Genomic DNA, 27583 nt, shown 5'->3' with positions numbered 1-27583 from the left:
GCACAGCATCCAAGACAGACAGAAGTACATGCTTTGACCTTGGCAGCATTTGGCTGTACAAAAGTTACACTAGCAGATAAATTTTGCTTAGCTTTTTATGGAATAAAAACATCCTGTTTGCCTTTTCCAAGATAAGCTTATAACGGGGGGGAGGAGGGAGAGAAATGAGGTGGAAACACGTCTGTGACCTGAGAAATCAATTAAACCTGTACATCTCCTTAGTGCTCTGAAGCGTGGAACAGTTTCACTAGTAGAGGTGTAGCATTCAGCCTGTCAGTCCAGATCCCTTGTTGCAGGTGTTTCAGGGTTTAAACGAACAAAACCAGATCTCAGAGATCCAAATTCAGAACAGCTAAATGTAGAATAGCTCTGGAAAACCCAGAGTGAGAAGACAGAGATGTTGATGTGCTTGCCGTTCCAGGGCAAACACAAGGATGCGCAGCGGGGAGAAGGCTCGGATGGGTCTCGCTATTTTGGCAACATCTGTGCTAGGGAGATGGAGCCAAGGACCATGAACAGGGACTTGTGCTGTGCAGCGGGTGCCAGCGGACACTGGCCCTGTGCTTCAGGGAAACACATCTTTAACCTTGGAAATCCAGGAGAGAGACGGGAATCCCCAGAAAGACAAGTTAAGATTCCTGTGCTAAAAACAGTCCCATGACACTCATCTCCCAACCCCTTTCTACCCCTTTTCCCTGATGCCTTCTCCAGCATAAGAAAATTTCTACTTAACCTATCAATGTTCTTCCAGGGTTTTTCCAGACACTGAGGAGAAAAGGGAAACTGCATACAAGTCCAAATGATTAGAAATACCCAGTGCTTTAACTGTTACATTAGCGTGAGGATGAGCTCGCTCCTATTTTTATTGGATGTTCTTCAGTCAGCTTCTACTTTTGTCTTTAAGATGAAAGCAAACGCCACCCCAACATTCAGCGAAGACGGCTCAAGATAAATCTGCCGTCACTGTAGCACTGCTGGATTCGATTTTTATCTGCCACTGCCCGGCGGACCCTCTCTCTCCCGGTCTCCCTTTTAATGCACACGCCTTCATTTTTCTGCTGGCATGCAGCAATTCACAATTTTAAGGAAAAACTGCTGCAGAAAAGATACCTCTTCAGCTGCGCCCGCTAGACGGCAAATGGCTTTCGCAGGCTGCTCCGGGACGTGCCGAAGCCCCGGGACGCCCGAGATCCCCCCCCGCTCCCCAGGTGAGGCGCGGAGCGAGCCCGGGCAGGAGCGGCTCTGCCGCCGCCTGGTGCCCGGCGGGGGGGGAGCTCAGTGCCCCCTTGCTGGGATGCAGCGGCACTGCAACTGTGGCCTCCCATTACCAAAAAACAAACCAACCAACCCCCAAACAAACAAACAAACGGCACACACAAAACCCCCAAACAACAACAGAAAGAGCACCACAAAACCCCCTCCCCAAACCACCAAGACGCCGGCAAAATTAAAGACCAGGAGGCATTAGAGACACTATAAACTTAAATAAACTGGATTTTCATCCTGTCAATATGCTCCACTCAGTTGCCATGACGAAACAGCACTACTTTACCATGCAGGATTTGAGGAGAATTTAGGAAGAAAGAATAACTGGTGCGAGCACACAGCTGTATTACAGCCATCAGTTGCACTACTGTTATGGAAAAAAACCCATGCAATAGTCAAGCTTTAAAATAGAAGATATAAACTTACACAGCTGGCTTAAAAATCCAAACCTCTGTGTTTTTAACTCTGAAGAACAATGATTAGCAAGTGATCAAGGACAGTCCCCACCAGTAATTTTTTCTTGCCAGTCAGCCAGCCAAGCTAACAAGATGAACAAACGTGGGACAAAACGGGACAAGAAGGACTTACCAGACTGAGCAGAGCATTGCACAAACAGGACCGGTCCCAGGCACTCCAGACAGGCACCCGCTCCTACAGATTTCCCAAGAAAAGACTGAGAGCTTCCCCCATCTTGGCACTCCCCTGCTTGCAGACATACCCTTGGTGTAGGCGTCCCCATGCCTGGACTTTGAGGTCCCTTAGCCACAGCACCCAACACCCTATCTCAGCCCACTGCTCCCTCCCCTCCAGCCATCACCTCCTGCCCTCTCATTCCCAATTTAAAGCCTTCTCCCCAGACTAGCCAGCCCCAGGGAGAGCTCCCTTACATAGATCCTACCTCTGCCACCCAAGAGGGTTCTGGTGATAAAAGCCTGATGGCTCTCATTGGCACCAGCTGCATGAGCAGACTCTGACCTGCAACTCCCTCCACTCCTCCTCCAGCCCTTCCCCTCGCTGGCAGGATGAAGGGGAAGACCACCTGGGCCCCTGACCACCCCTCCAGGGCCACAAAGTCCTGCTTGACCTTTCCAGGTCTCCCCTGGCAGTGTTGTGGTGCATCCCCTGCACAGCTGCCCTTCCCCACCAGGCAAAAGGGAGCTGCTCAAAAGCATCAGCCCAGTGAGGATGAGGACGGTGAAAGACTGAGGATCTGGTTTCTGACCCCGGGGTGCAGAGAGAAGAAAGTGTTTCCAGCAGCAGACAGGCCTGGCCAATGCAAGGGACAGCCCCAGGGCTGACCAGCTGCTCTGACCACAGCTGGACAGGCCAGATGTGGCCAGAGTGGTGGTAGTAACTTCCCAGCCTTTAGTCAACAGCAGCTTTGTTTAAGGCCCAGCTCATAGCTCTGTTGGTTAGTGTGGCACACTTTCACTTTTTTTTTTTTTTTTTTAAACCACCATTCTTTGTGGTGGATGAAGTCCCCAGCCACAGGACAGAGCCCCAGGGCAGTGATCCCTGCCCTCCCCACCACAAAGGCAGGCTGCCCCATCTCCCCCGGACAGGGCAGCCAGCCCACACCAGCAGACAGAAAGGCTCCTTCCCTCCAAGAACTTGCAGATGAGCAAGCTTAGGCTCAGTGGTTTTTCCCATGAAATAAACAACATGGAGAAGCCTACTTAACGCTTCTACTTTACTTCCCAATAGATTATTTACTACAAAATATCCTGCCAAGACATTCAAATATTAAAACGCAGACTGTGTGGTACTAACTTCTACAGATTTGTCTTCTAAGGGCTAGTTTCAATATATTAACTTCTATTATTGTCCCTCCTTAACAGTTTTCTGGATAAAAGCTTACTTAGATAGGAAGTTGAACAGGTTGCAGTCAATAGGATTTACTGTTTTCAACCATCCTCACAATCAATACATATTTTAGAGAATTACTGGAAAAATCAATCAGGAATAGTTAGAGACATCTCTCTCAGTAAAAAAAGTAAATCTGCTGTTTCGGCATCTTAATATCCTTAAGCAGTACTGTGATAGTTTGTAGGAGCCTTTGAACAGTGGGTTTTGTGCTAATATGAAAGCTGCCGTCCAGTTCTTCCAGTTCTCAGATCACTGGTAATAGCTGCAGACTCCTGCACTTGCCCCATGACCTTTCCTTTTAATTGCTGGAAATCAACAGACTATTAAAGGGAATCAACTCCAGTACAGTGCTTTTTTTCCCCAAACAAAAAACACCTCAAGTCAATAATAGGAAAACTCTTCAAATACATTTATTTGTCACCAATGAAAATACTGTACAATACCCAAGAAAAGGGGCGGGGAAAGGCAATGTATTAAGACTGGCTTTCATCAATGTCTTTGTCTGGATCCATCTCTGCAGCTTCGCTCTCCTGTTGCTGTTTCTTCCAGAGTTTAGCCATAGCAAGCAGTTTGAGATTAGGCTGATTGGCAGTATCTTCTGGGAAAATATAATCATAGTATTCCTCCCAGCCAGCATCAGACTAGGGAAAAAAAAATACCACAAAGCAAGTTTAATTTGCATGTTAATGTTAGCTATTAGAAGGTGCTTCTAATAAGCATAACAGTGAGATAAAATTAAAATCAATGTTTGTCAGACCATCCCTCACAGCTAAAACCAATGAGCTGAACAAGTGTAAGACAGTACTACTTCTGCTGTGCACAATCAGCAGGCAGATTTGATGAACAGCCTGGCTATAGTTTCCCAAACAAAGTTAAGAAACAAACACTATCTGCATAGTACTACCTAAAGCTGTTTTGTCTACACTAGGAGTTTAAAGTGAAGGTAGCTTGAGCATTTGGTAGGAGTATTTCACTCTGAATCAACTGCCCACCTAGCCTGCTGAAGAGCAAGGAGCCCAGCAGCACATTTCAGGCCAATGCTTTTTTTCAATTACTGCAGTAAAATTGGTATGCACTTACAGCATCCATCAAAGTCGATTTTGCTTTGTGTACCAGACCCCAGCATAAAGCCACCAAGGATTCAAAGTGACTACTTGCACAATTTTTCCCCTTACCCCATCTTCAGCCTGCAGTTTTCTCCTCTTCTTTATTTTTTCAGGCATAAGTTTATCTATCCTCTCTTTAGTGGTGTCGGTTCCAAACTCCTCTTCAAAGTTTCTCCAGGATTCCAGAAGCATGACTCTCTCCTCTTTCTCCTCACAGTTTCGCATTGCCTTATTAGCCTCTTCATAAATCTGCCGGCACCTTGACAAACTCTCCTCCCTTCCTGCAGATAGCTCAAACTGTGCAAAGCTGATCCATACCTGTGGTGAAAGCAAATCAAAACCAAGCTGAAACCTTCATTCTGAAGCCTGATAGCTAAATGACAGTTTAAAAAACCAAAGCAGCCAAAAAACCAAATGTCAATGCAAGTCGAAAGTACTTTTTCACAAGCAGATACCTAGAAAATTCATGTTTGTTTCACATATATGAAATTTGCCTCATTTTGGCAAGACAGAATATTCACGTAAGCCACACTGACAAATTTCTTGTGGTTGTTTTGGGCCATGATAAATCCGTCTGAATTTAGTCAAATGACAGCATCAAACTACATTGGAAAAATACCAACTGTTTTTTCCTTGCAATGTTTTTGCAACTAAAATTCCAAAGCTACTCAAACAGGAGGAAGGCTGCTCGGAAACCTTCTGCAAAGCCTTTCATGGAAGATATGCCTGTTGTTATATGTAATTCAGAAATTTCTTTCCCCTTCTCATGGCACAGACACGGTACTGACCTTAGGTTCACTGTTGATTTGAAAAAGCCACACAATCAAAGCAGTCAAGGGTTTCCATCCACCATGGACCAGATTCAAGACCAATTCTGTGTTCCGCGTACCCAGACATACCTTAACATGCTGTGTTCGCTGAAGTAATCTACGGTAAAGATTTCTTGTTTTCTCATACTCTTCTTGCTCAATTTCAAAGTCAATGTAGGATTTCCAAAGAACCTGCAAAAGAGAAGTCTCTCATGTTCATAGCACACTGAGATAATGGGGGGTGGGGGGTGGAGAAACTGGAAAAAAAAAAAAAAGAAAAAAGAAAAAAGAAAAAAAGAGGCATGGATAAATGTGAAATTTCTCTGAAAAAAGTTTCGGAGATCTGAGTATTTATTGACTATACAGGCTAGGATTACGACTAAGCAATATCAAATCTTGTGCACATAATCCATTTAGCTTACTCCTGTAAGCATGCTTCTCCCTCTGTGTTTTATCATGGGTTTTATAGTCCTGCATACCCTGCTAAGGAACAGATGCTAAATTAATGAGACATGGGCTAAGCCACTACGGTAAGCAGTTCTGTTCAAGCTGGTAGATTATTTACATTTTAATTAGCCACGCTCTGTAATAAATACCTTAAAATTGTGCCAACTGTAAAGTTCATCCACCTCCTTACCTCTGGCATGTCTAGCCGGGGCTGGCCAATAGCCAACTCATATATTGCACGGGCTCTATCAATATCGCCAAGAATGGTCTCTAGTTCAGCAAATTTAATCCATGATGTGCAGTTTTCCGGTGCAAACTCCAGGAACTTTTCATACAGCTTTCGGCAACGATCAAATTCTCGTAATTGTAACTCCAATTCAATATAACCTTTAAACAGTTTGTTTTTTGGACATTTACCTATGGACGTCCCCTGTTATGCAAAAAAAGAAAAACCACTTAAAGATCTTGCAAGAAAAAAAACCAAAACCACTCTATTTTCTAAACATCTGTTTACTCTCTAGTATTTGAACTAAAATTCACTTTTGAGCAGAGTTTAAGACTCTGGTCAGGGCCAGTATGAAATCCAACAAAATGCAAAAGGAGTGTGCATCCATCAACAAAAACTCTGAAAGCAGAAAACCTTCTAACTTGTTATGCTTTTACATAACACGGGTTCCCCACAAAGTTATTAGTTGAAACTCACCCTGGTTCATCAAATGAACACTTCATCTTGCATCAAAAGCTGAAGAAAGCATAGTACCAGCCTGTACCAGTCTTCCAGGTAAGCAGTTCCCAAGTATCTTATAAAACAAATTATAACAAAAGAAACTGTCTCCTGGACCACCACTGCTATTCATCATCGCATAGAGAATTGTCCACGCACCCTGCCTGCTGACTTATGGTAATGGATAGATGGAGAATAATGTTTTAAAAAAATATTTCCTTTTTGATACGCTTCAGGTCTGAAAAAAGCTTTTTGTCCTAAGCCACGGTGCCAAGCTGTGAGAAAGCAGTCTCTGAATCTTAATTTAGGAATCTTTTAAAGCAAGAGTTAAGAATAGGCATATCTGAGACAGCTATGTAGTGAGCTTCACTGTTTGAGTCACTTCTGTAGACAAGTATTATTTATTAAGCACTGCAACCTTTGTTCCCTCAAGCTAACGTGAATTAAGTAATTTGAGATCAAATTCCCTTACTACAATTCTTCTGCACAACTTTCCGACACATTGATTATCTTGGTACTTAGTAAAAATGGAGGAAACCACCACTTGGGAATATCAGTTTGGTCATCATTATGGCCCTCCAGCTCTACAAATGCCTTTTCTATTTCAAAATATGCTCAGTTCTTCCCCCCTCACACCCCCATTACTATTTTCTTAAGCAGCATAGGCTCTAGCTGATCTCCTGTCTCCAAGTCCCAGCATCTCTCAGACCGTGGGAAAACAAAGAATCCACACACTATCTGCAGCCAGTGAAAATAAGGCAGAGCAAGGTGCTGACTGCATGCTGATGAGAGCCCTACCATCAGGAGCTGGACCTTCTCTTCTGCATGGTGACAGTGCGGGACCCTCACCTCAGGACAGGAGCAAGGCTTCTGCCAAAGAGGTGGTTCAAAGTCAACTCATTGCAAAAGAAAGAAGGAAACTGCTTGCCAAATCTGGGTGCACTCCAAACAAGTATTATGGCTGCAGCAGCAAAATCTGGTTTCCAAAATAAGAAAAAGGTGACCTAAAAAAAGTCTGTCAAAGAAATTAAACAACAGAGAAAAAGACCAACAAAACAGAAGCCTAAAAGAAACTGAGGAAACTTTACGCTTCTGGATGGGCCAAAGCACCCTTTCCAGAATCTACCATAACATTTACCCCTTAAAAAAAAGGCAGCCAGAAGCAGGGTGCTGACTGGTGACTATGGTAATGTTGAGCGACGGTATCTTAAGCCAAGCTAAACAGCAGCATGCTTCAGGACAGATGGTTGTCTTCTCCTGCAGGGAGACAATAACAGTCTCACAAGGGACTTAACCCCTCGATTTCAATTTTTTCTGGTCACGGGCAGGAGTCCAGCTCAAGAGACAAAGCTTTACTAGCACATTGGGGGCAGACTTGGTCCAGTATCAGCTACAGAAAGCCATTCGTGTTTATGCTCTTATCACAGCTGTGCCATGGGTTTGGAGGAAACCCCATCAGTTTCCTCGTTAAAGTCAAACCACCTCAACTGTTACCAACATTAGCTTTCTCTCAAAATTCCTAATGCTATCACTGAGCTTATTTAGAATATCTGAACTGAAGGGAAAGAAAGTTTTTCATTTCAAAACGTTTTGCTGCTAAAATGTACTCCATTGTTCTCTGACATGCTGACATTCACAGAGTGAATTCACACAGAAGCTCCTGAGCCTGCCCAAAGTCCCCACAATTGCTCCTATCAGCAACCTGGTAGCCGGGACTCAAATGCTCTATTCGGCAGGTCTTAATTTCTGAAAGTCAAAAACTCCTATTTATTTAAAATACTTTTTAAAATGCTATTGTTAGCACAAGTATCATTTAAACAAATCAGCAGCAGTTAAAAATTTCCAAGTGCACTAAGCTGATTTGGGTACTCTTGCATTCAGATGTGTGTTTTGTCAGCTGAAACAAGAAAGCTGCATTCATTTCTGCCCGTGGCTAATTCATCATATCAAGCTACGCTTCTTTTTAAATCATACATGACAGTAAATACCGGTCCCTGCAGACTTCTCGGATGCTTTACTTAAGTGGATTAAAACAGCAACTTATAAAGGACAATTTAAGATCTTTTAATGCCATTCCCTTGTTAGTTAGTAAAATCAATTATGGAATTAAAAAAAGCTTACCAAAGCTCTTCTGGCAAGTGGAAGATTTTTTTGGCGTATTTCAAATTGTGCGTACAGCAGCCATATTTTGGCAAATGTAAACTGAAAGAAAAAGAACAATGTCATGCTTAGGCTGGAAGCTTGGTAAAAAATACTGCATATGTTCTTTAAAAAAATAATCATTCTGTCTGTACAAGAAGTTACTGCTACTGCAGTTAATTGCATTTGATCTCAATGTTTTCCTGCTGAAAAGTTGAGAGTTCATAATCCAAACCCACCTTTCTAGAACACGACAATATACCCCACAATGGATGAAAGCAAAAATGGCCAGAACAGAAATCTTCTCACAAAGAAAATAGCTTGCTAACTAATCGATTGATTGGTAAAATATCAGCTATCACTGAATCAATTAACAGCTAATCAACTCTTTATTACAGGTTAATCCTAATCTACACAGTTGATACTCAGGTGACATGATTAATGACAAACTAGAAAGGGAAGTACATGAACTAAGATTACTTGACATCCCAAGGCAATGCTGATTAATTGCTTTAAGGTTTGGCCACGTGGATATTTTAGTTAAAGCTCACTGGCAAAAAAACCACAAAACCAAAAAATCAGTCTTGAAGACCAACTGTAATGGGGAATACACACCTGTAAGATGGTTTATCAAATGCACCTCCCTCAAGGAGGACCCTTAGACAATTAGAAACAGTTGCTATAAAAGGTGGTAACCCCATTTAAAAGAGAGCAACAAGTATCCTGCAGTAATTACAAGTAACTAGGCTGAGAGCAGCTATAAAAGGACCAACCTGAGGAAGAATACAAGTGGGTAAAGAAGAGGTAAGAGTTCTTCCCTACTGCTTAATAGTACTAGACTACCCTCTGACCGTGTGTTATTTCAGCTTCTTAGAGCATGCTTAATAATTTGAAAATACTGGAGAAACCCTTACATCCCATCTGTATGAGGAAATCTGACATCAGTGTGTGGCCTGCTATTTCCCATTGATGATGCAAATTACAGCCATCTAACACCTTAGCTTGAAAAAAAATCTATCAATTTTGGAAGATGGGCATCATAAGAAACTGGAAGGGGTATTTAAAGTCCTGAGCATAGTCTTCATGAATGTGCTAGTAGCCATTTGGAGCTGTTTACATGCCTGAATCTTGGGGGGGCGGAACTAAAGGATCTTATCTTGGGAATTTTAATCCAAGACTCAGTAAAAACCATTGGAGGAACCATACCTTCTTGTGGGGAATGAGCTCGATACATGCCTGATACACTTGTCTGGTTCGCTCTGCATCCTGCAAGAACAGGTAAAATTAAATACTTTGTTTGCTGCTAAGATTACACTGTATTTTGAATCATGCAATGATTGCAAAATTGCAGAACAGTATTGTTAAGTTGTTTAGAATCATATATGCTTAAGATATAAATGTACTTATCTACTTAGTGTGCACAATTCAAAGAGGGTAACTTCTGAGAATCAGTAAAAGTCATCTTCTCAAAACAAGATTCAACACCAAGAATTTGACAATAAAGCCAGAAGTGTCCCCATTCTGGGGGGAAAAAAGTCTTTTCTCCTTTAATAGACAGTGAATAGGTATACTGCACTACAATTTTACAAAAAAGTGTAGCTATAATGTTACATGATTGATAACAGAAGAAATACTTGTACAGCCTCAGAAGGCCATGGTAGCAAGAATCTGACTGCTTCACAGAACAACTTCACAAATAGTTTTGTAAAATATAAAACTATTTCCCAAGTTCACATAACAGCCTGGAACAGGCAATTCAGATGGGGCTAGAAAGACCTACTTCTGCTTTTATTATCAGTGGGTTTCTGGATGAATTGGGGTGAAACTGAAATATTTTCTTTCCCTACGCATAGGAGGGAAAAATGAAGGGAAAAAAACCCGTATTTAAATAGCAAATCCTGTAGCTAGTTACACAAAACAAGCAAGACAGTATTTTTAGTTCTCAATTTTCTTATTAAAATATCTGTAGTATTTAATATAAGGAAAATGCTTGGAAAGGAAAGAAAAAAACCCGAGTTCTTACTACTTGCCTTTGCCTCCAGCTCTTCGTACAATGCATAGTTAATCCAAAGATAGATGTATCTTTTCCAATGTCTTTTCTCTTGAATTGGGGGAACATTGGCGATGGCTCTTTCATACACTTCTCGGACAGTCTCGGCATCCGTGTCACTTTCAACTAACCTCAGGTAGTCAAACCAGGCATCATAATTATGTGGATTTGCCTTCCAGAAAGATGGGAGCAGGGAAATGGGAAAGAAACTTCAGTAACTACAAATAACAGACCCTGTTCCTTTACTTACAGTTTTTATTCGGAATTTCTCCTTTAAAATAGATCATCAGAATATCAATGAAAACTGTCAGTCTCAGGTATGCTTAAGCTAGAGCTTGTGGGTTAAAGTGCATTTATTTCTTTATTTTTTACCTACAAACATTCTTTAAGTGAAGGCAAACAAACCAAAGTGTGAGAAGGGAAGAAGAAATGATGAAATATGCAGTATTCAGTGAATATTAGAAAGGTGTAGCACACCTGTTTTCTCACAAAAAAAGGTATTTATACATGTGCGGTGTCCTGTGACGGTTGCTGCATAACAGAAGTGAAGAAGTAAGTTACAAGCTGAACTGCATCATCCCCTAAGATGACTGTGAAGGGTACAGAGCTCTGAGTGCAATAAAAAACTTGGGCTCCACAATCTACATGAGACTGCAGAAACAAAAAAGCAGTGAATGCAAGTATCATTTTTTCCCCCATGGATGGAATTCTGTCACCAAAAAGAACAGCGTTTTCTTGGTATTTTCTTGGACTGAGTATCAAGGGTAACATAAAACTTATCAGCCTTCATATCAGGAGACACTCACGTAACTTAAGCAGCAGCTGGATGTATGGTGAGCCCAGAGAATATTTGCAATGCATACCTTCACTTCCTCTTCATACTGGAATCTCCTCTTGCTGACAATGATGTCTTCAATTCCCCTCCTGTCTCCAAACTTCTTCTCAAAGATGGTATAATTCTTGAAGAGATTTTGGGCCTCCTGTTTTGGAATTCTGTCCAAGGCATACTTGTAGATCACCCTTACCCTTTCAAACTGAAAATATTAAATATCATGTGAATAACATTTACAAAGCAGTTCCTGTTCTCCTCCACAATTTCTCAATGAGCTTTTGGCAATATTTAATAGAATACAGAATCATAAGAGTATCTCAATGTAAATGATTGTTTTAGGACAGGACTAACACAGATCTCCCTGAAGAGTAAACTTCAGGCAGGGAGGAGGGAAATTCGGTAAATACCAAAACTGACCATCTCTTATTCATCTACAGGTTTGGAATATTTTTAAGAGGTGGTGGTTTTGGGGTTCACAGAATAATTTCAATTCCTTAATGGCCTGGGCACTTTAAAGAGACTGCCTGGGAAAAACATGGCTAAATCAGTTTTTTATCATGCAGGCCTACAACCTCTCAGAAACTTACAAATCTGAGGATATGTATTTGATCCGATGACACTATTCTCAGGCTTGGCAGGTTTGGTGCCCACCTTTCTTAGAACATAGCTCCTTGATGTTGCCAAAAGGCAAACAGAAGCTAAGCAAAGAGTTGTCTCCTTAACTCAGACTACAACAACAATATCTCATAAGGTGCTGAAAGACACAAGTATTGCAGCGAATGTTAAGTGGCCTCGAGTTTGATATTCATGAAGAAATCTTGTGGGGGCGGTTGGTATTAGTCTGATGTATTATTAAGGTCTTACTTCTTTCTGATTCTCCTCAAATTTTGCAAAAGCCACGTACAAGTGCTCATCCATATGCTCTTCTCCAAAGAACTCTACTGCCCTCTCGTATACTTTCCTTGCGTGAGCAAAATAACTGTGCTTCTCTTCAAAGCGGGCATACTTGATCCAGTTCTTAACATCAGGATGAACAATAACAAGTAGAGCTCTGTTAAAGAAACAGCGGCAGTCGAACTGGACATTTCAAATTGCATTCTTCCCAGTGACTACAAGGTCATAGACTATATGAAACAACTCCCAAGGATGGTGTATGCAAAAAATGTAACTGGGAAGAAGGCACAAAACAGCTCTAAGCATGCAAAGCCTTTGTGCTGTACTGAGAACTTAAAGAAAATTTAAAAAGGGATAAAAAGCAAGGGTCAGGGAGAAGTTTAAGGAGGAGAAATCTGAAACAAATGATGACTGCAAAAAAGCTGGAAGCATGAGTACTGCCTAAATATACACTGTTGTGGCAGGATGTACATTCATGTAACTGAATTTGGAGGCATATACTAAACATGCTTTTAATACCTACTACTAGCTCTCAGCATGGTGGCTTACTCCCAACACCCCACAGTAAAAAGGAGCACAGGGACATAGCTGGAGATAAAACAGATGACAGAATAGAAATGAAGAATGTAGGCCTAAACCTTGGCAGGTGTCGTAATGCACTAAAAAGGATATATCTCTCATAAATGGTACGCGCCCTGTCCACCTCCTTGTATCTCAGCTCAAAGTTAATGTAAGAATGCCAAGCTTGCTCCTCTGGTTGCCACTCCATCCACCGTTCAAACACCTGACGTGATCCAGCAACATTCCCCAACATCTCTTCCATGTAAGTATACTTATACCTTGGAAAACAAGATCAAGTTTTTACAATCACAAGTAAATGCATAAATTACAAGGATTTTTTTGAGTGCTTAGTAAAAGCATTACTGAGATTTCTTCACCTGTTCCCCACTTGCATCCCAGAAATGCCTATAGATACTGCTGTGATTGGCAGCATGCAGGTACACAAATATCCTTCTCTCCCAATACCCTTACCACTTGAAAAGTACAAAACCTTTCCAAAACTTAAGCCTTCCTCTTTTTTTTCAGACTAGGCTGAAGACTTGGAGAAACAGACAACAATGCACTTCTGCATGACACCAAAACAGAAAAATGACCTGTAGTCTTTGGGGGTAGAAGCAATGCTCCGTTCTCTGCAAACGTACCAGAACTGGTTCACCCTGGGGAGGGTGGTAATGGCTCGATCCCAAATGTTTCGGGCATGATTAACCTGGCGGTTCTTCATTTCCATTTCTGCGTATTTCAGCCAGAGTGTGACATTTCTGTAGTCTACATCTAAAGCACGCTCGTAAATGGAACGGGCTCTGGAAAGCAAAGAGAAGTAAGTTGTGCATATAACATGCCTCCAAGACTTTGATGGTTTGTCAACATGTGTCTTAAAAGGTTTATAAGATATGTCTGCAGCTGCATCATAATTACCTCTGTATTTCTTTCAGGCTTTCCTCCCATTGTGCATACTTTATCCAGTTACTGATAACAGTCCTGTTTTTTCTTATATTATCTTCAAAAGTCTGAGGAGAAAATTATTTCTGTAAGAAATCCCTCTGTGCAGACCAATCTTGTCATAAATGGCTTATGGAATACTATTATTATTTGAATGAATTCCAAATGTCTCGCATCCATGCAGTTGTAGCAACAAAACACACACAATACAACACTTCGTAAAAATTGCATAACAGAGAAGATAGAAGTGTTGTTCATCATACAGATTAGGACTAAACTCAAGTTCCTGCAACCTAATACCTGAAATACTGGCGGAATAATAACCGACAGCACTAAAATCTTGCACTTTTTTTTTCTTTTAATCTCCTGCTTAATGTTTCAATAGCAACATTACCTGGACAGATGGAACCAGTCATTGCAGACAACCCTGAACGTACTTGGATGCACCAGCATGAGTTTATTCATTTTGACCTTTGTGTTTCATTGTTCTAAATAATTTTTTTTTTTTTAAAGCAAGATGCCTTATTCTCATTCCAGGAATTTAATATGCTGACATCAACCGTGCTGGTCAAATTTCACTCCTCAGTGCAATGGTGAGAGCACCTTCAGTCTTGTGTTTGGCTATTGTCAGGATCAATGCTATTGGTATTTAACTTGTGGCTAAACATGGTTTAACACAGTTAATGTGGTGGCTTGCTACTGCCATTCATATCAGAGATAAAAAAGGTTAACATCAAACATTGTTTTTGCAGTTCTGTGGTGTTGATCATCTGACTCCATTTGCTCTGTGTGTACTCAAGTGAGGTACACCAGCATCCAGCACTGTAAGGCCCAAAGTCTTCACGAGGAGTCCTAGCCACTACGGTAAGGAGGGAAACGAACACCCACTAAGGGCTGAGTACAGGGATGCTGTGTTGTACTGCAACAGTTGCCAGTGCTGAACATATGCATACATGCTTCAGGGAATGATAGACCTAGTTTATGCTGTCTGTATCTAAAAAAAATTGCTGAGTGCTGAAAACATTTAAAGTTCCCTGTTAGGGCTATGCTTGCTTTGCTGATCCAGGACAGCAATTATTAAAGGAAAAAGCAGAACAAAACCGTAGATAAGTTTGCACAAGCAAAGCAATTCCTCTAAATAAAAAAAAAAAATTACAGCTGAAATCTCACAGGCAAAATGGTCAAGTTTCAAGACAATAAAACACAACCATGATTAGTGCAGAAAGTTGTGTTCTAAAGTGTGCTAAGTAATACCATAATTATACAGAATAGAAATATCACTTGCAAACACACTGTGTTGTTTTTGGTTTTTTTTAAACAGCTGAGGTGGAAAAAACAGCTGTGTTACTGTAAAGCTTGCTAATGTTCTGTCATGCTGACTGCCCAGATACTAGTGCTGATGAAGGAACCACATATAAAACATGTATGTAATTACCCTTGCAATGTTGTGAATGTACTGAATGTGCTTACATGTGAGATGATGCGTACTACCACATTTTATGCTAAATGACACCTGTTGAACTTACAATTTTTGCACAAAAGTAGCATTTTCTATGAAAACATTGGGTTTTCTCAAGAATTGTTATTCATCTGGAAAATCCACAAGTAATACAGGCTCCGTCTTGTTTAAGTTAAAGCACAGTAAAATGTTAGTGCTTTATACGAGCATCAAGGTTAGAGTTTCCCCCTACCACCCTTTACCTTCCTCTTCCGGAGTTTGTAGTCGTTTAGCTCTTCAACATCTGTGATCTTCTGTTGCGGAGGCGGCGGAAGAAGTTCAAGCTCTCGCTCTTTTGCTTCTCTTAAAAGCTGTTCTGCTGTGATCTGAACTTCTGCAGGTGCTTTATTTTTCACCTGCAAAGTAAGGGGGCTCGATTTACATTTTCTCCTTCTAATGCAAAAATCCCATCCCCCCCCCCCCTCCGGCCTAATTTACGCCGGTGGCTTACTAGGTTCGGTATTTGCCGAAGAAGGAGGCGGAGGCCCCGGGGGCGGACAGAGCCTTCTGGCCAGCGCTAGCCCCAGCCTACGCGGCTCCTGCCCGGGGCACGGCACGGGAGAGGCGGCTGCCGGAGCGGGCCACGGCAGCCGGCCGTGCCTCACGCCGCGTTTCGGCCACTGCGAAGCTAACCGGGAGCATTGACCCGCTTTCCGGAGGCCGAGGCCAGGCCGCTCCCGGGCGGACGGACGGACGGACGCCACCCCGACCACCCTCCCCAACCCCGGGCCCGCCGCCGCCTCCCCCCGAGCACCTTCGCCACTTTGGGGATCCGCTGCTTCCCGGCTGCCGTAGACGCCATCTTGCCGCCTCTTCCTACTGGCCCCGCCCCGTCCCCTCCGACCTCGCGCAGCGCCGGCGCGCGCCGTTGCCGGAGTAACGGGACGCGCCGCCGGCAGCGAGGCGGGGAGCGGAGCGGCGCGGCAGCCGGTCGGTCGGTCCGTCAGTTAGTCCGTCCGTCCGTCCGTCTGTCCACCCACCCCTGGCCACGCCGCTCCGCTCCGGCAGCGCCAGGGGAAAGGGACTCCCCGCCGCAGCGGGAGGAAGGTGAGCGCCCGGCGCAGCCGGGGGTCCCACACCCCCGAACGGTTCGCCCGTGCCCCCAGACGGCGCCCCCTGGCGGCGCGGCGGGCGCCCTTCGGCTGCCGGTGGGGGCTGCGGCCGGGCGAGCGGCCGGTGCGGGCAGGGCCGTAGGAGCGGTTAGCGCGTCTTTCACGGCGTGGCGGCGTCCCTGCTGCCGACGCGAGGCCCGAGAGGTGTTAACGGTGCGGGCGTTAAACCCCTGTCCCGCCCTCAGTGCCCGCGCCGCGTTCGCTGCTGTCGCTGCTGTCAGGTGAGGGAGCTCTGCCCAGTGCCTCGACCTTTGGGCCTTCCTTCGGGCCTTCTGAGCTTTAAAATTGGGGTCTGGCCTCGGTCCCCTACGCCTTTCGGGGATGGGAATGGCCGACGTGCGCCGTCCCCGCTGCTGAGGCAAGCCGTTAATTCTTGGGCGCATAGGTGCCCCCCACCATCTCCCCGAGTCTCCTGAGACGCACGCCTCTGGTATGTACGCGTTTGGTGTGTTTTCAGTCAGAAACAGAAAAAACACACGGCGCAGGAATCTCACTTGGGCCGAGAAGTGTTTGTTTCGGGAGGCAGAGAGGAAATGCATCCAAGCGCTAGTTCGGAAGAGGAATGGTTCTTTATGTGCTTGTTTTGCCAAGTCTCTCCTCTATGGCATGCTGCTCTCATAGTAGAAATACAGGAGTTGCTGTAGCAACAGTGCATTTTCTTAAGAAAACGGTACATTTTTAACGTGTAAATGCTGCTTTCTGTCAGTCATGGTTGCATGATTGTCTGGGGCCTTTAAGGGGAGCTAGTGGAGAAGGGCGTGAATACGGAAATGTGGCAAACTGTTCTCCTAGTTGAAGTAACCTTAATGCTAGGCTTAAGTTCGTTGATGGCATTTTAAAATTCCTGTTTATTTTGATATATGGAGAAGACATTAATAAAAAATAACCAACTATTTTAGTAGTCTCACAGTTTGCAGTTACTTAATGAAATGTATAAGTGAATTATGCGGCCGTTTTCTTTGCTCATTTTAAGAATAACCTGTCATTTAGGCCTGAGTGTAGTTGCTTCCCGCTCCACTGGGAAGAATATATATATCTTACAACTTAAAACATTTGAGAAGTTGCTTACACAAGCTAGCGTAACCTTTTCCGTGTAGATGTTACTGTTATATTCAGTAATAAGTACACTCTAGCCTAGATTGTTCTTTCTACATAACCGCAATTCAGTTTATTAAGTGCATGTATTAAAACCTGCAGAGGACATTTTGCCTCGGGTTGGTTCCAGGACCTCTTTGCAAACCTATGTTGGCATGACTGAGACCTGTGCTGTTGCCTATAACAATGTCTTGATTGTGTGTGAAAGATGTAGCTGTACATGTGACTTTCTCTGTATTTAAGAGGTATAGAATTCCGGGTTTCTTTTGTTATCCCATTTTAGTTGGGATCTGTGGGGCCTAGTAATTGGGCATCACATTTGGAGCCAATGTTAGACATGGCTATTGTGTTTGGTGGATTGGTAAAAGTGTTCTGCTAGTCTTGGTATGTTGGTTATTCAGACTTTTTTTGAGTTAGTAATGCTGTATTTTGCACAAGTATATTTAAGAAATTGCAGAAAGCTGTTGTGTTTGGTCAATCCATGTTTTACATGCCTAATTCTTGATTATATCACAACAGGCTACAATACTGAGTAAGTAGCAACACAGCTGAAAGATAAATGAACTGTTAGTTGATAGTCACAGACGGTCTGAATGCCCATTGCCCCTATATGTTCTGAAATTGCTAGGCATGTCAATAAATCACTTGGACCTGGCAAATTCTGGAACCACAAAAACATTTTTCTTCTGGGCAGGACAGCTATAGAGCTTTCAATTCCTTCTGAAATTTAAGCATCGCTGTTGACTTAAAAAGAAATTTGAGGAGCTGTTTTGGACAAAATACACTTAACCCACCTGAAATTGCTGTTTAATGTTACCAAATGTATTGGTTTTATGTGGCAAGGTTTTGGTAGCGGGGGGGGTTACAGGGGTGACTCCTGTAAGAAGCTGCTGGAAGCTTCCCCTGTGTTCGAGAGAGAGCGAGCCTATACCAGCTGGCTCTAAGATGGACCCGCCGCCGGCCAAGGCCGAGCCAATCAGTGATAGTGGTAACGCCTCTGTGATAACATTTTTAAGAAGGAAAAAAAAGGTTGGGACGTGGAAAACAGCCACCGGAGAGAGGAGTGAGAACATGTAAGAGAAACAAGCCTGCGGACACCAAGGTCAGTGCAGAAGGAGGGGGAGGAGATGCTCCAGGCGCCGGAGCGAAGATTCCCCTGCAGCCCGTGGTGAAGACCCTGGTGAGGCAGGCTGTCCCCCTGCAGTCCAGGGAGGTCCATGGTGGGGCAGATATCCACCTGCAGCCCGTGGAGGACCCCACGCCGGAGCAGGTGGGTTCCTGAAGGAGGCTGTGACCCCGTGGGAACCCTGCGCTGGAGCAGGTTCCTGGCAGGACCTGCGGATCTGTGGAGAGAGGAGCCCACAGAGCAGGTTTTCTGGCAGGACTTGTGACCCCGTGGGGGACCCACGCTGGAGCAGTCTGTGCCTGAAGGACTGCACACCGTGGAAAGGACCCATGCTGGAGCAGTTCGTGAAGAACTGCAGCCCGTGGGAATGGCCCACGTTGGAGAAAGTTCGTGGAGGACTGTCTCCCGTGGGTGGGACCCCACGTTGGAGCAGGGGAAGAGTGTGATGAGCCCTCGCCCCGAGGAGGTGAAGCGGCAGAAAATAACATGTGATGACCGTAAACCCCATCCCTGTCCCCCTTGTGCCGCTGGGGGGGCTTGGTGGAGAAATCCGGGAGTGAAGTTGTGCCCGGGAAGAAGGGAGGGGTGGAGGGAAGGTGTTCTGAGATTTCGTTTTATTTCTCATTTACCTTACTCTGGCTGATTTGTAATAAAAAGTGAGCTAATTTTCCCTAAGCTGAGTCTGTTTTGCCCGTGATGGTAATTAGTGAATGATCTCTCCTGTCCTTATCTCGACCCGCAAGCTTTTTGTTATATTTTTCTCTCCCCTGTCCAGCTGAGGATGGGGGAGTGATAGAACGGCTTTGGTGGGCACCTGGCGTCCAGCCAGGGTCAACCCATCACAGTCTTTTTGGTGGAGAATGCGGGCAGTGTGAGGAATTTGAGATAAGGATAGTAATTGAGAGAGGTAACGGGCAAAACATGGACTGAACGCAGCTAGAGAGTTAAGAGCTGCTTGATGAGCGGGGAAATTTTATTGTTGTAATTGTGGTGAAGGGACAAGGGGTGGAATGTGTGTAAATTGTCCACTTTTTGTCAGTTTTGTGATGATATTATTTTGATTTTGGTGTGGGGAATTCTTTTTGTTAATGTGAGTGAAGATTTTGTGTGATGAATGTAGATTTTAATGATATTTCTTAAAAATGTGATACACAGAGGCGAGGGGTGGAACCTACAGCACCCGGTATTCCCAGGCGGTCTCCCATCCAAGTACTAACTGGGCCCGACCCTGCTTAGCTTCCGAGATCAGACGAGATCGGGCGTTCTCAGGGTGGTATGGCTGTAGGCACACAACCTTTGCTATCACTTTATTAAACTGTCCTTATCTTGACCCACGAGCCTTTTGTTATATTTTCTCCTCCCCGTCCAGCTGAGGAGGGGGAGTGATAGAGCGGCTTTGGTGGGCACCTGGCATCCAACCAGGGTCAACCCACCACACCAGGACATTCTTATCCTGATTGTTTGCAGCTCATCCTCCCAAGCCTGTAGCCTTAAGGCTTTAAGTTTGAAATTATTAATGATGGGCACTGTTCTGATAGATAGCATGCAAATGCCTGTAAATGAATAAATGTAAAAGCAATCTGTAGCCTACTGAAAACATTTTTTTCCTGTGTAGCATGTAGAATACACACAACAGGGATGATTGCATGCTGTATTTCTACATGTGCACTGTTTGCATGCTGTATGTATATGCAGGCAGTATATATTTATGTAGAGGTCTATAGGAACTAGGTACTTAAATCCATCCGAATTGCACTTGTTCATAGTTTTCATAAATATCCACTTCAAGTAACTACGTTGAACAATGGATTGCAGCAGGATCTGCCAGAACAGCAGTGTTTTCTTCATTTTTTGTTTCAGTCTGTAAGATGACTACAATAAATTCTTCAAGAGGAAATACAGAAGTGGTCAGTGCCAGAAGAACAGAATCACGTGATGTTTCAGATATTATCAGCCTCTTCAGCCACTTTACTGAAGTAGTTTTTGGAAGGATTGATGTCATGTACCTTTTGTAAGTAACAGTATTTTAGGGACATTATATTACTTTTCTTGCAGGAAATGTTAAAATGGCAGAAAACATTAAGAGCCTTTACGTGGTATGGCATAATGACTTTTTATGCTATTCACAAAAAGGGAAAGAAAACCCGCTTCCTCTTCTCTGCATGACTTTGTGCAAACTTGGATCACTGTTGCCAGCAAGGTGGGCAAGATTTGACTCTATACTAGCTTCCTTTTTATAAAAAGTTCAGAAGAAATACTTCTGAATAATATTTGATGAAACCATCAGATTCCAGTATCTGCTGTCTACTCCATCTAACAGAATCCTTTTGCCTGTTGGAGAGTGATAGAAATAGAGGGGGAAGGACTATGTTTTTTAATCACTGTGTGGCCATGACACTTCTGTTTTCTTTTCCTGTGTAGGTCTAAATCTTTTCCTTCTCTTCCCATTCTCCCTTAATGAAAGGAATTGGTTATTTGTTGCCTCTCTTTAGTCTATCTTGGGAGGCAGCCTCTATCCGCCATAAAATACGTTTCAATGTGCCTCTTCTTTTCATGCCCCCAAAATACCTAATATTCTCCATGTTTTGACATCTGTATCCTAGCTGCTTGCATGGCAATGTCCTTAGCGGAAATGGGTGGTTGTAGAAGTCTTCTGTTACCATATCTTCATCACTGGAGATGGTGATGAACCTTTTGCGCTTCATCTTTCTGTGCAGTGATGAACAGCAGACAGACAGACTGCATGAAATGCTGATGGGTCACTTAGTGTTTTTCCACTTGACTTAATGGCAAATGCCTGAGATACCAGCTATTCGGGGAAAAAAATAGATGTATGAAGAAACATACAAAGAAGAGGGAGCATTTATGTCTTGCATATCAAATTCATAGTACTGAGGGTTTGAAAAATCAGGTGAATTGTTATAATGTCACTATACATGTTATAATGTTATAATGCACTAAAATATTTGGAACTGAAGCAATAATGTCAAGTTAGGATGTGGGTAATGAAGTTTTATTGAGGTCCAATCCGGGGAGCACTTTTGAACATGGTTAATTTTGCTATTCTAACAGGCTGAATTAACAGCCAGTCACTTTTATTCGTGTAGTTTCTTCAACTTGTGCAAAATTAAATTGTTTTCACAGAGAAAAATCAAATCTTGCTTTGACACTCTGCAATGAGAAGAATGAGGCTATAGCCCATGCTGTCTTTCTGGACTATCCCAACTGGAACATCACTGATCAGTCTGATTGGGAATTGTTCTTACAGGAAAACTACGTTAACAATAAATGCACTGTAAGTAAATTGTGTGATTTTAGTTGAGTTTTCATTTAAGGCTTAGGTATGAAAAATATGCATAGGCATCTAAAATCTGTTTTAGGTAGATTTGAGGCATTCAGGCTGAAGAAGGTGATAATCAGATTCCTTACTAAATGTTCAGGTGCTCAGAAGTTCATGGGTACCTGTGCTTTTGCCACTACAGTAACTGAAGGTAACTGTAAGGATGGCACTTAGGGAACGCAAGTCCTTTCTTTGCCAGATATGTGCAGGTGTCTGATGCACTGTACTAGCACTGAGAGCAGTGTCAATCGTAGCTGTCACCAACATTTTTCATTCAAAGACGTGTCCAGCTCTGGTGTTATCTAACAGAACTGGGAGGTGGAGTCTTTGCTCTAAGGTCCTTCTCAATGTAAGGGAACAGGAATCCTCATTTTTCACCTTTTGGAATAATTTTTTTCTATTTCACAAAACTAAATGCAAATGTAATGGCTTCAGAGAAGGAATAAGGGACAGGGAGTGTACCCCTGCTTGAAGGATGGTGACTTACACTGGGTGAAGGACCATGCTGACCTGAGCATCTTGGTTCTGGAATAAGCTTGTTTGGTGCTTGTGTGGAGATGCTGCGCTCTGTTCTGTGTGGTGGCAGTTTTCATACAGGCTTCTCAGTTGAGTTTATGAATTACTCTTAGGAATTATGGACTAGAAGTAGGCACTTAGAAGTTTAGGATTCAAATGCTGTCCATCATTCAGCCCAGCTAGGGGCTAGATGCTGTGATTGTTGAGAAAAGATGGAAAATCTTAACCATAAAAACTCAAAAGCTAGGCAGCAGATGCCATAATAAGGTATTGGCAGTACAGAAATTATCTCTAGACAGTTTGTTCATCAGTTTTCCAATGTTGTTCTGGGAGACGTTAAGCAATGGCTTGCAGAAAAACTGACAAATACAGCAATTGTATTTGAAAATGCTGTGTACTGTTAAAAGAAACAAAATTATTACAGCCAAAGAGAGTATAGAAAAAAACCATGTAATTTTCTTGTAATCTGTTTTCTTTGTCACTTGAACAGTACTTTGTGTACAGGCATATAGCAGGCACAACCACTTCATTCACTGTGCAGCTGCAGCTGCTCCTGTTGGGTTATGCTGTGCTGTCAGTTCTGCAAGCTCTTCCTCAGGCAGCCTGCTTGACAATATCTATTGCATCAAAGCTGCAGCTGACTTCGGAGTGCAGGGGCATACAAAGAGAAAAGACGAAAAAAAAAAAAAAGAGCTTGAGCATGTTAGGAATTACTACTCATAAACATGAGTGAAAAGTACTTTGGAACATTGACAAGGAGCGGAAGAACTCTTCTTTTTCTAGAATGGAGATTATTTTCTAAAATACGTACAGAAGATTCAGTATGTGTTTTATGCTTCTGCACTGACAAAACAACTGAACCTATTCTGAGTTATAAATAGGTGAGATATCATTGGTTAACTGCAGGTTAAATCCATGCAGATGTGCTCTACAAAACTGAGATCTTCTGAAAATAGAATTTCTTAAAAATCTAGTTGACAAGTCTTTTTTCTAGAGCACAGAAATGATAAGATAGCTTAAAGGTCTAAATTAGGAATTGACTTGTGCAGAATATAATTAGCGAAGATGCTTTACAGGATTGCCAGGTTACCATCACTATTGAGAAGCAGTTACAGGCCAAGTCTTGCCTCCTGGGCTTCCTCTTGGACCTCAAGAACAAAACATTCTATATTCTTCCCCCCCGCCCCCTTCCTTTTTATTTTGCATTTTAAAACCAAACAAATGAAAAAGAAAAGTCTGATTTTTGGAAATGGCTTTTGATGTTTATTCATTGTAGTAGCTTGTTGTCTTTGTGCTGGTCCATATACTGCAACCTCTATTAAAGTCATTCTTGCTCTAAAGTTGCTGAAATTTATTGGTGACTCTCGCCATGACATTTTAGTTGAATATTAAATTATTCAGAAGACCTCAAGGTTTCCCATTTGAAATATTTTTTGTAGAAATGTTTCATCTAGAGGTAGACCTTCATTGACTCAGCACTTGAAATTATTATGCAGAAGAAAACAGCTGAATTGATAGCACTTTTCATTCCAGCACAAGGGTTTTTCTTTGCTAGTGTTTTCCAGGTTAACTGGAGGCATATAGGATAAAGATGTCCTTTAGTCTGCCCTGTTTCTGCCTGGATATTTAAATGTGTCTAATGATATAATCTTAAGACTTTGTATTTTTTCTTACTTCTTTTAAAGAAAAAGCATTTTAGGAGTATGGGAAGTATGTGAGCTTTTGGTTTTTTTTTAAACCTAGAAGGAATGTCTTTATCAGTCAAATGTTAAATTAAATGTTGTTAAGATTTTAGTTGTTGTGGTTAAATTTAAAATGTTGTTTATCTGGAATTAATACTGTTAAATATGAATATTGTAGTCAAACAATAGTAAGGTTGAGTGTAAATCAAAATATTACAGAAGCACAAATTGTGATATAAAAAAAAAAGTCCTTTCATCACATAACTTTATCCACACATGCTTTGATGTTACTTATATATGTGAAGCTACTCAATTTTGAGTGCAGATCATATATATTGGAAATCAATGTGCATGTTAATACTTGAGTTGACTTAATAAATATTAGCTGCATGGCATTTAGATTTTCATTCCTCATTTTGTAGCCTTTGAATACATTGTTCATGCATCTTTTTGTGGCAAAAGAAGAATATGCCGCTGGATGTTCCCAAGAAATTGTTAGGTGAGTTCATATGTAACTTTCTGTAGTGAAGCATGTGTACTCTCCTACCATCATTTGGAGAGGCTATGGAATTTAAAAATGCCTTCAGGTGATCACTGGATCAAAATTAAATATCTCTCTAAACAATCTCAGAAGGTAACATAACCTTGTATTAATCAAATGTGCACTGTTGGCTTTGAAACCAAGCTGTTACAGTTCCAGGCACCCTTCCCCAACAGTGTTAAGGTTTAGCTGTATCTTTGCTGTAATTTTGCACAGAAATAGTACTGCAGCTGCAAGGCAGATTGATTTTTCTTTTTCCTAAATTTCTACTTGTAAAAATCAAAGTGCATGACTGAGCAGGAAGCTTAGAAAGCTGTAGATGTCTCTGGAATACGCTTGTTCCCAGGTAATCTATTGATAGTTTGTTAGCTACAGATTATATGGTAAGGCTGCAAACTATACAGTGCAAACAGCACAATGTATTACTGTGTTAGCTCAGTACTCAAATATAACCATTGCTCAAGTTATTTGGTATAGCTCAGAATCTCCTTACATAAACAGTGAATTGCACTTGTTGCTGTTGCTGTTGAATTTACGGCTACCTTGTCATGTCAAGCAAGCTCATCCAGATGCCAGGTCAGAGATCTGCCAGCAGAGGTCTGGCATCTTTAATTTTTTCACCGCTGGGGAACTGATACAAAAAGGAGGATGTTTGAAATCTAAGGATTAGGAAATTAAGAGACAAATAAAGTAGGAGAACCAGTAAAAAAATGCCCAGATGAATTTCATATGATCTTATTTGTCATAAATGTTTTCATTTTTGAGCCATGTGGACTCATGAAGGCAGATTAGAGACACTGGAGAAAAAATTTTATATATTAAAAGACTAGCTGCTGTGTCTGATTGGTGGGTGTAATATTGAAAGACTGAATACAGTTATGTTGTTTGTGCAGGAGAGCTTTTATCACTGTACCAGAACTGCAGTTTATACTTCTCTTCATACCAGCCGATGAGAACTTAGGTAAGAATTTAATACTATTTTATTCTTAAAATAATGAGAACAATCTTAAATCTCATTATCATTAATATGCACTGTGATGGTAGGCTTTTTTGTGTGTTTTTTAAAATATTGAGAACAGTTACCATTTTCTAAACATGCAGAAAACACAATCTTAAAGTATCCTCTAATGGACATACCTCATAAAAGAGGTTTATGTCGTTACATGTTCACTCCAGCAGTCCATTCAGCAGTCTATACATTTCCTGCAGTCTTTAAATTTGTCAGAAAAAGACAGGACTTCGAACAGGAGTAAAGAATCTCGGAAATAAATTCCTACAAGTTTTATGAAGATTTCTGGCTGAATAGAGATTGAAATCAAGTAGTTATTTAGCCAAGTGAGTACAAGATGGGGAGAGGACACTTTGGTGAGGCTCAGAAGGGGTGCTGGAGACATGGAAGGAAACTAGGATTATTTCTTTTAGAGCAGAGGTACAAAGATGGAGAATGCACATCTTGATCAGAGAACAGCACCTGTCTTGGAATTTCAGTCCTGAATTCAGACTAATAAACCAAGCGTCTACCTAATGTCTGATGTTTTGCTTGGAGCTTTCCTTGAAGTGAACTGGAACCTTTTCTGATAAGCCAATTTCTAGACATCTTAGTTCCAAGTCATGCTAAAATCCTCCATAGTGATGTGTCAACTACAGAAAACTACCTGAAAAAAGGTTTTTGTCAAACCTACCCTAGCAACAAATGTCAACTTTGCTTCAGTATAATGAGTTCTGACAAAGCGATTCTCCAGTATTGGTTATATAGTATTGGTTATAAGACTAATATTTCTACAGGGATTTGATCCTACCAATTTCTGATTGCTTTGAAGCTTATTCAGGTTTGGGATGCTGAATTAATTTGTTAATTAATCCAGTAACCATTCTTTCACATGTTTATACTACTGTCATTTCAGCTTCATTCCTTAACGTAAAGAATTTGGAGCATTATGCCATCTGTGGTTTAAGTTCAAAACTCCATTTTCCTCACACAGTTTTGCTGATAATTTAAAAGCTTACATCATGAAGTTTCTTTGTTGCTCCTAACAGATTTTTGTCATTCACAGAGCCAAACATGGGAAATGTCTTTGAAAAGATGATGACTGCTCCAGGTTCAGTAGCAGATACAAACTTTACCTTGTTTGTGTGCCCCAGACATTGGTATCACCCACAGCTCTATGTTCGCAAAGCAAGGTAATGCAGTTTCTCCCTTCTATGAGCAGATCTGTCTGGATTAATTTGAAGAATTTTCTTTTTTGGTTTACAGCATCAGTATCTTAGTTAAACTGCTATGATTTTCCTTGATAACCTAATTAAGTAGTTCTATGATTATGTTGTTTTTATTCCACTTCATCACAAGATTAATTGTATTTTTTGTAAAACTAGTTTGTTATCTAGAAAGAATACATTTTTTTGTCGGTGATGTTTATTCTCTGAATCTGCTGGCTGAATTGCATCACTGCATCCTAAAGTATGAGTGCATATAGTTTCCAAGTCTCTTGAAGCGTCTTCCAACTTACTTTTAATTTTCTCGTGCTATGCCATATTCCGACTGGTTGAGCAAAGTCTGAATAGGAAGACCTATTGTCTAAAAGAATTAAATAAGAGCAGAGAATCCCTAGTTCCAGTAGTCCTTCAGACATGGAGAGGAACTTGCTTTTGTACAGTTTTTTTCTGCATAAGCACTTCATACATTCACTCTCGCTATGTTTCAGGGGAGCAGGCCTCCTCAGTGTTGCTAAGACAGCTTAAGAAAATAATGGGGTAACACTTTTTTCCTTCCATTGTGTCATCTGTTTCAATGGATGCAGCTTGGAGCAAAGACTTTGATGTGCTCACGTGATGTGTCTTTAACACAGGCTTGCTCTTGTTTTGGGATTCAAGTCATAAATGTCATTAAAAAAGTTAGACTCTGAATTATTTTTTTCTTTCCTATCTGCTCAGCTGCCTGCAGCGTACACCAGGCAGAGATGCAAGTTTCTCTAGCAGCCTTGCCTATTGATGTCTACCTGTATATTGACTATTACCGCTCTTGTTTTTTCCTGCCATTTGA

At 41.9% G+C, this 27583-nt stretch overlaps 2 protein-coding genes and 1 non-coding gene across 5 annotated transcripts in view; 1 reads left to right on the top strand and 2 right to left on the bottom strand.

Moving 5' to 3' along the window:
• Nucleotides 1-3520: 3520 nt before the first annotated feature.
• On the bottom strand, nucleotides 3521-16019 carry CRNKL1 (crooked neck pre-mRNA splicing factor 1). Its single transcript, XM_069787788.1, has 14 exons — nucleotides 15886-16019; nucleotides 15335-15487; nucleotides 13610-13701; nucleotides 13336-13494; nucleotides 12806-12972; nucleotides 12104-12282; nucleotides 11271-11441; nucleotides 10388-10579; nucleotides 9564-9623; nucleotides 8340-8420; nucleotides 5685-5924; nucleotides 5138-5239; nucleotides 4308-4556; nucleotides 3521-3773 (listed from the first exon to the last, which is right to left on the bottom strand). The coding sequence occupies exons 1-14, from the start codon at nucleotides 15931-15933 to the stop codon at nucleotides 3606-3608; spliced, it is 2061 nt and encodes a 686-aa protein (XP_069643889.1). The 5' UTR covers nucleotides 15934-16019; the 3' UTR covers nucleotides 3521-3605.
• Nucleotides 16020-16072: 53 nt separating this feature from the next.
• The window catches only part of CFAP61 (cilia and flagella associated protein 61), a 123705-nt gene continuing 112194 nt past the window's right edge, over nucleotides 16073-27583 (top strand). For 2 of the 3 annotated variants that reach the window (XM_069787787.1, XM_069787786.1), the window contains exons 1-6: nucleotides 16135-16673; nucleotides 20325-20475; nucleotides 21609-21759; nucleotides 24425-24501; nucleotides 25437-25504; nucleotides 26598-26724. In XM_069787787.1, the coding sequence (XP_069643888.1) occupies nucleotides 20333-20475; nucleotides 21609-21759; nucleotides 24425-24501; nucleotides 25437-25504; nucleotides 26598-26724 (566 nt within the window). In that variant the 5' untranslated portion in view covers nucleotides 16135-16673; nucleotides 20325-20332. Of the gene's footprint in view, nucleotides 16674-20324; nucleotides 20476-21608; nucleotides 21760-24424; nucleotides 24502-25436; nucleotides 25505-26597; nucleotides 26725-27583 lie in introns of all 3 variants that reach the window. The other variant, XM_069787785.1, reaches the window with a different exon arrangement.
• On the bottom strand, nucleotides 19633-19751 carry LOC138686236 (5S ribosomal RNA). Its single transcript, XR_011325592.1, has one exon. It is a non-coding gene; the product is annotated as a 5S ribosomal RNA (ribosomal RNA).

Source organism: Haliaeetus albicilla, chromosome 7, assembly GCF_947461875.1.
Source record: "Haliaeetus albicilla chromosome 7, bHalAlb1.1, whole genome shotgun sequence".
In the NCBI taxonomy this organism is placed as follows: domain Eukaryota; kingdom Metazoa; phylum Chordata; class Aves; order Accipitriformes; family Accipitridae; genus Haliaeetus; species Haliaeetus albicilla.
This window is presented reverse-complemented; position numbering and strand designations above follow the sequence as displayed.

Bases quoted from the DNA above. Each gene is read 5' to 3' on its own strand.
- CRNKL1 (XM_069787788.1), bottom strand. From the start codon at position 15,933: ATGGCGTCTACGGCAGCCGGGAAGCAGCGGATCCCCAAAGTGGCGAAG. The intron at 12,283-12,805 runs ATATCCTTTTTA...ACAGAGCTCTAC, and splicing joins GCGTACCATTTATGAGAGAT to TTGTTATTGTTCATCCTGAT. The intron at 8,421-9,563 runs GTATGGTTCCTC...TTTTTCTTTCAG, and splicing joins AGCTCATTCCCCACAAGAAG to TTTACATTTGCCAAAATATG.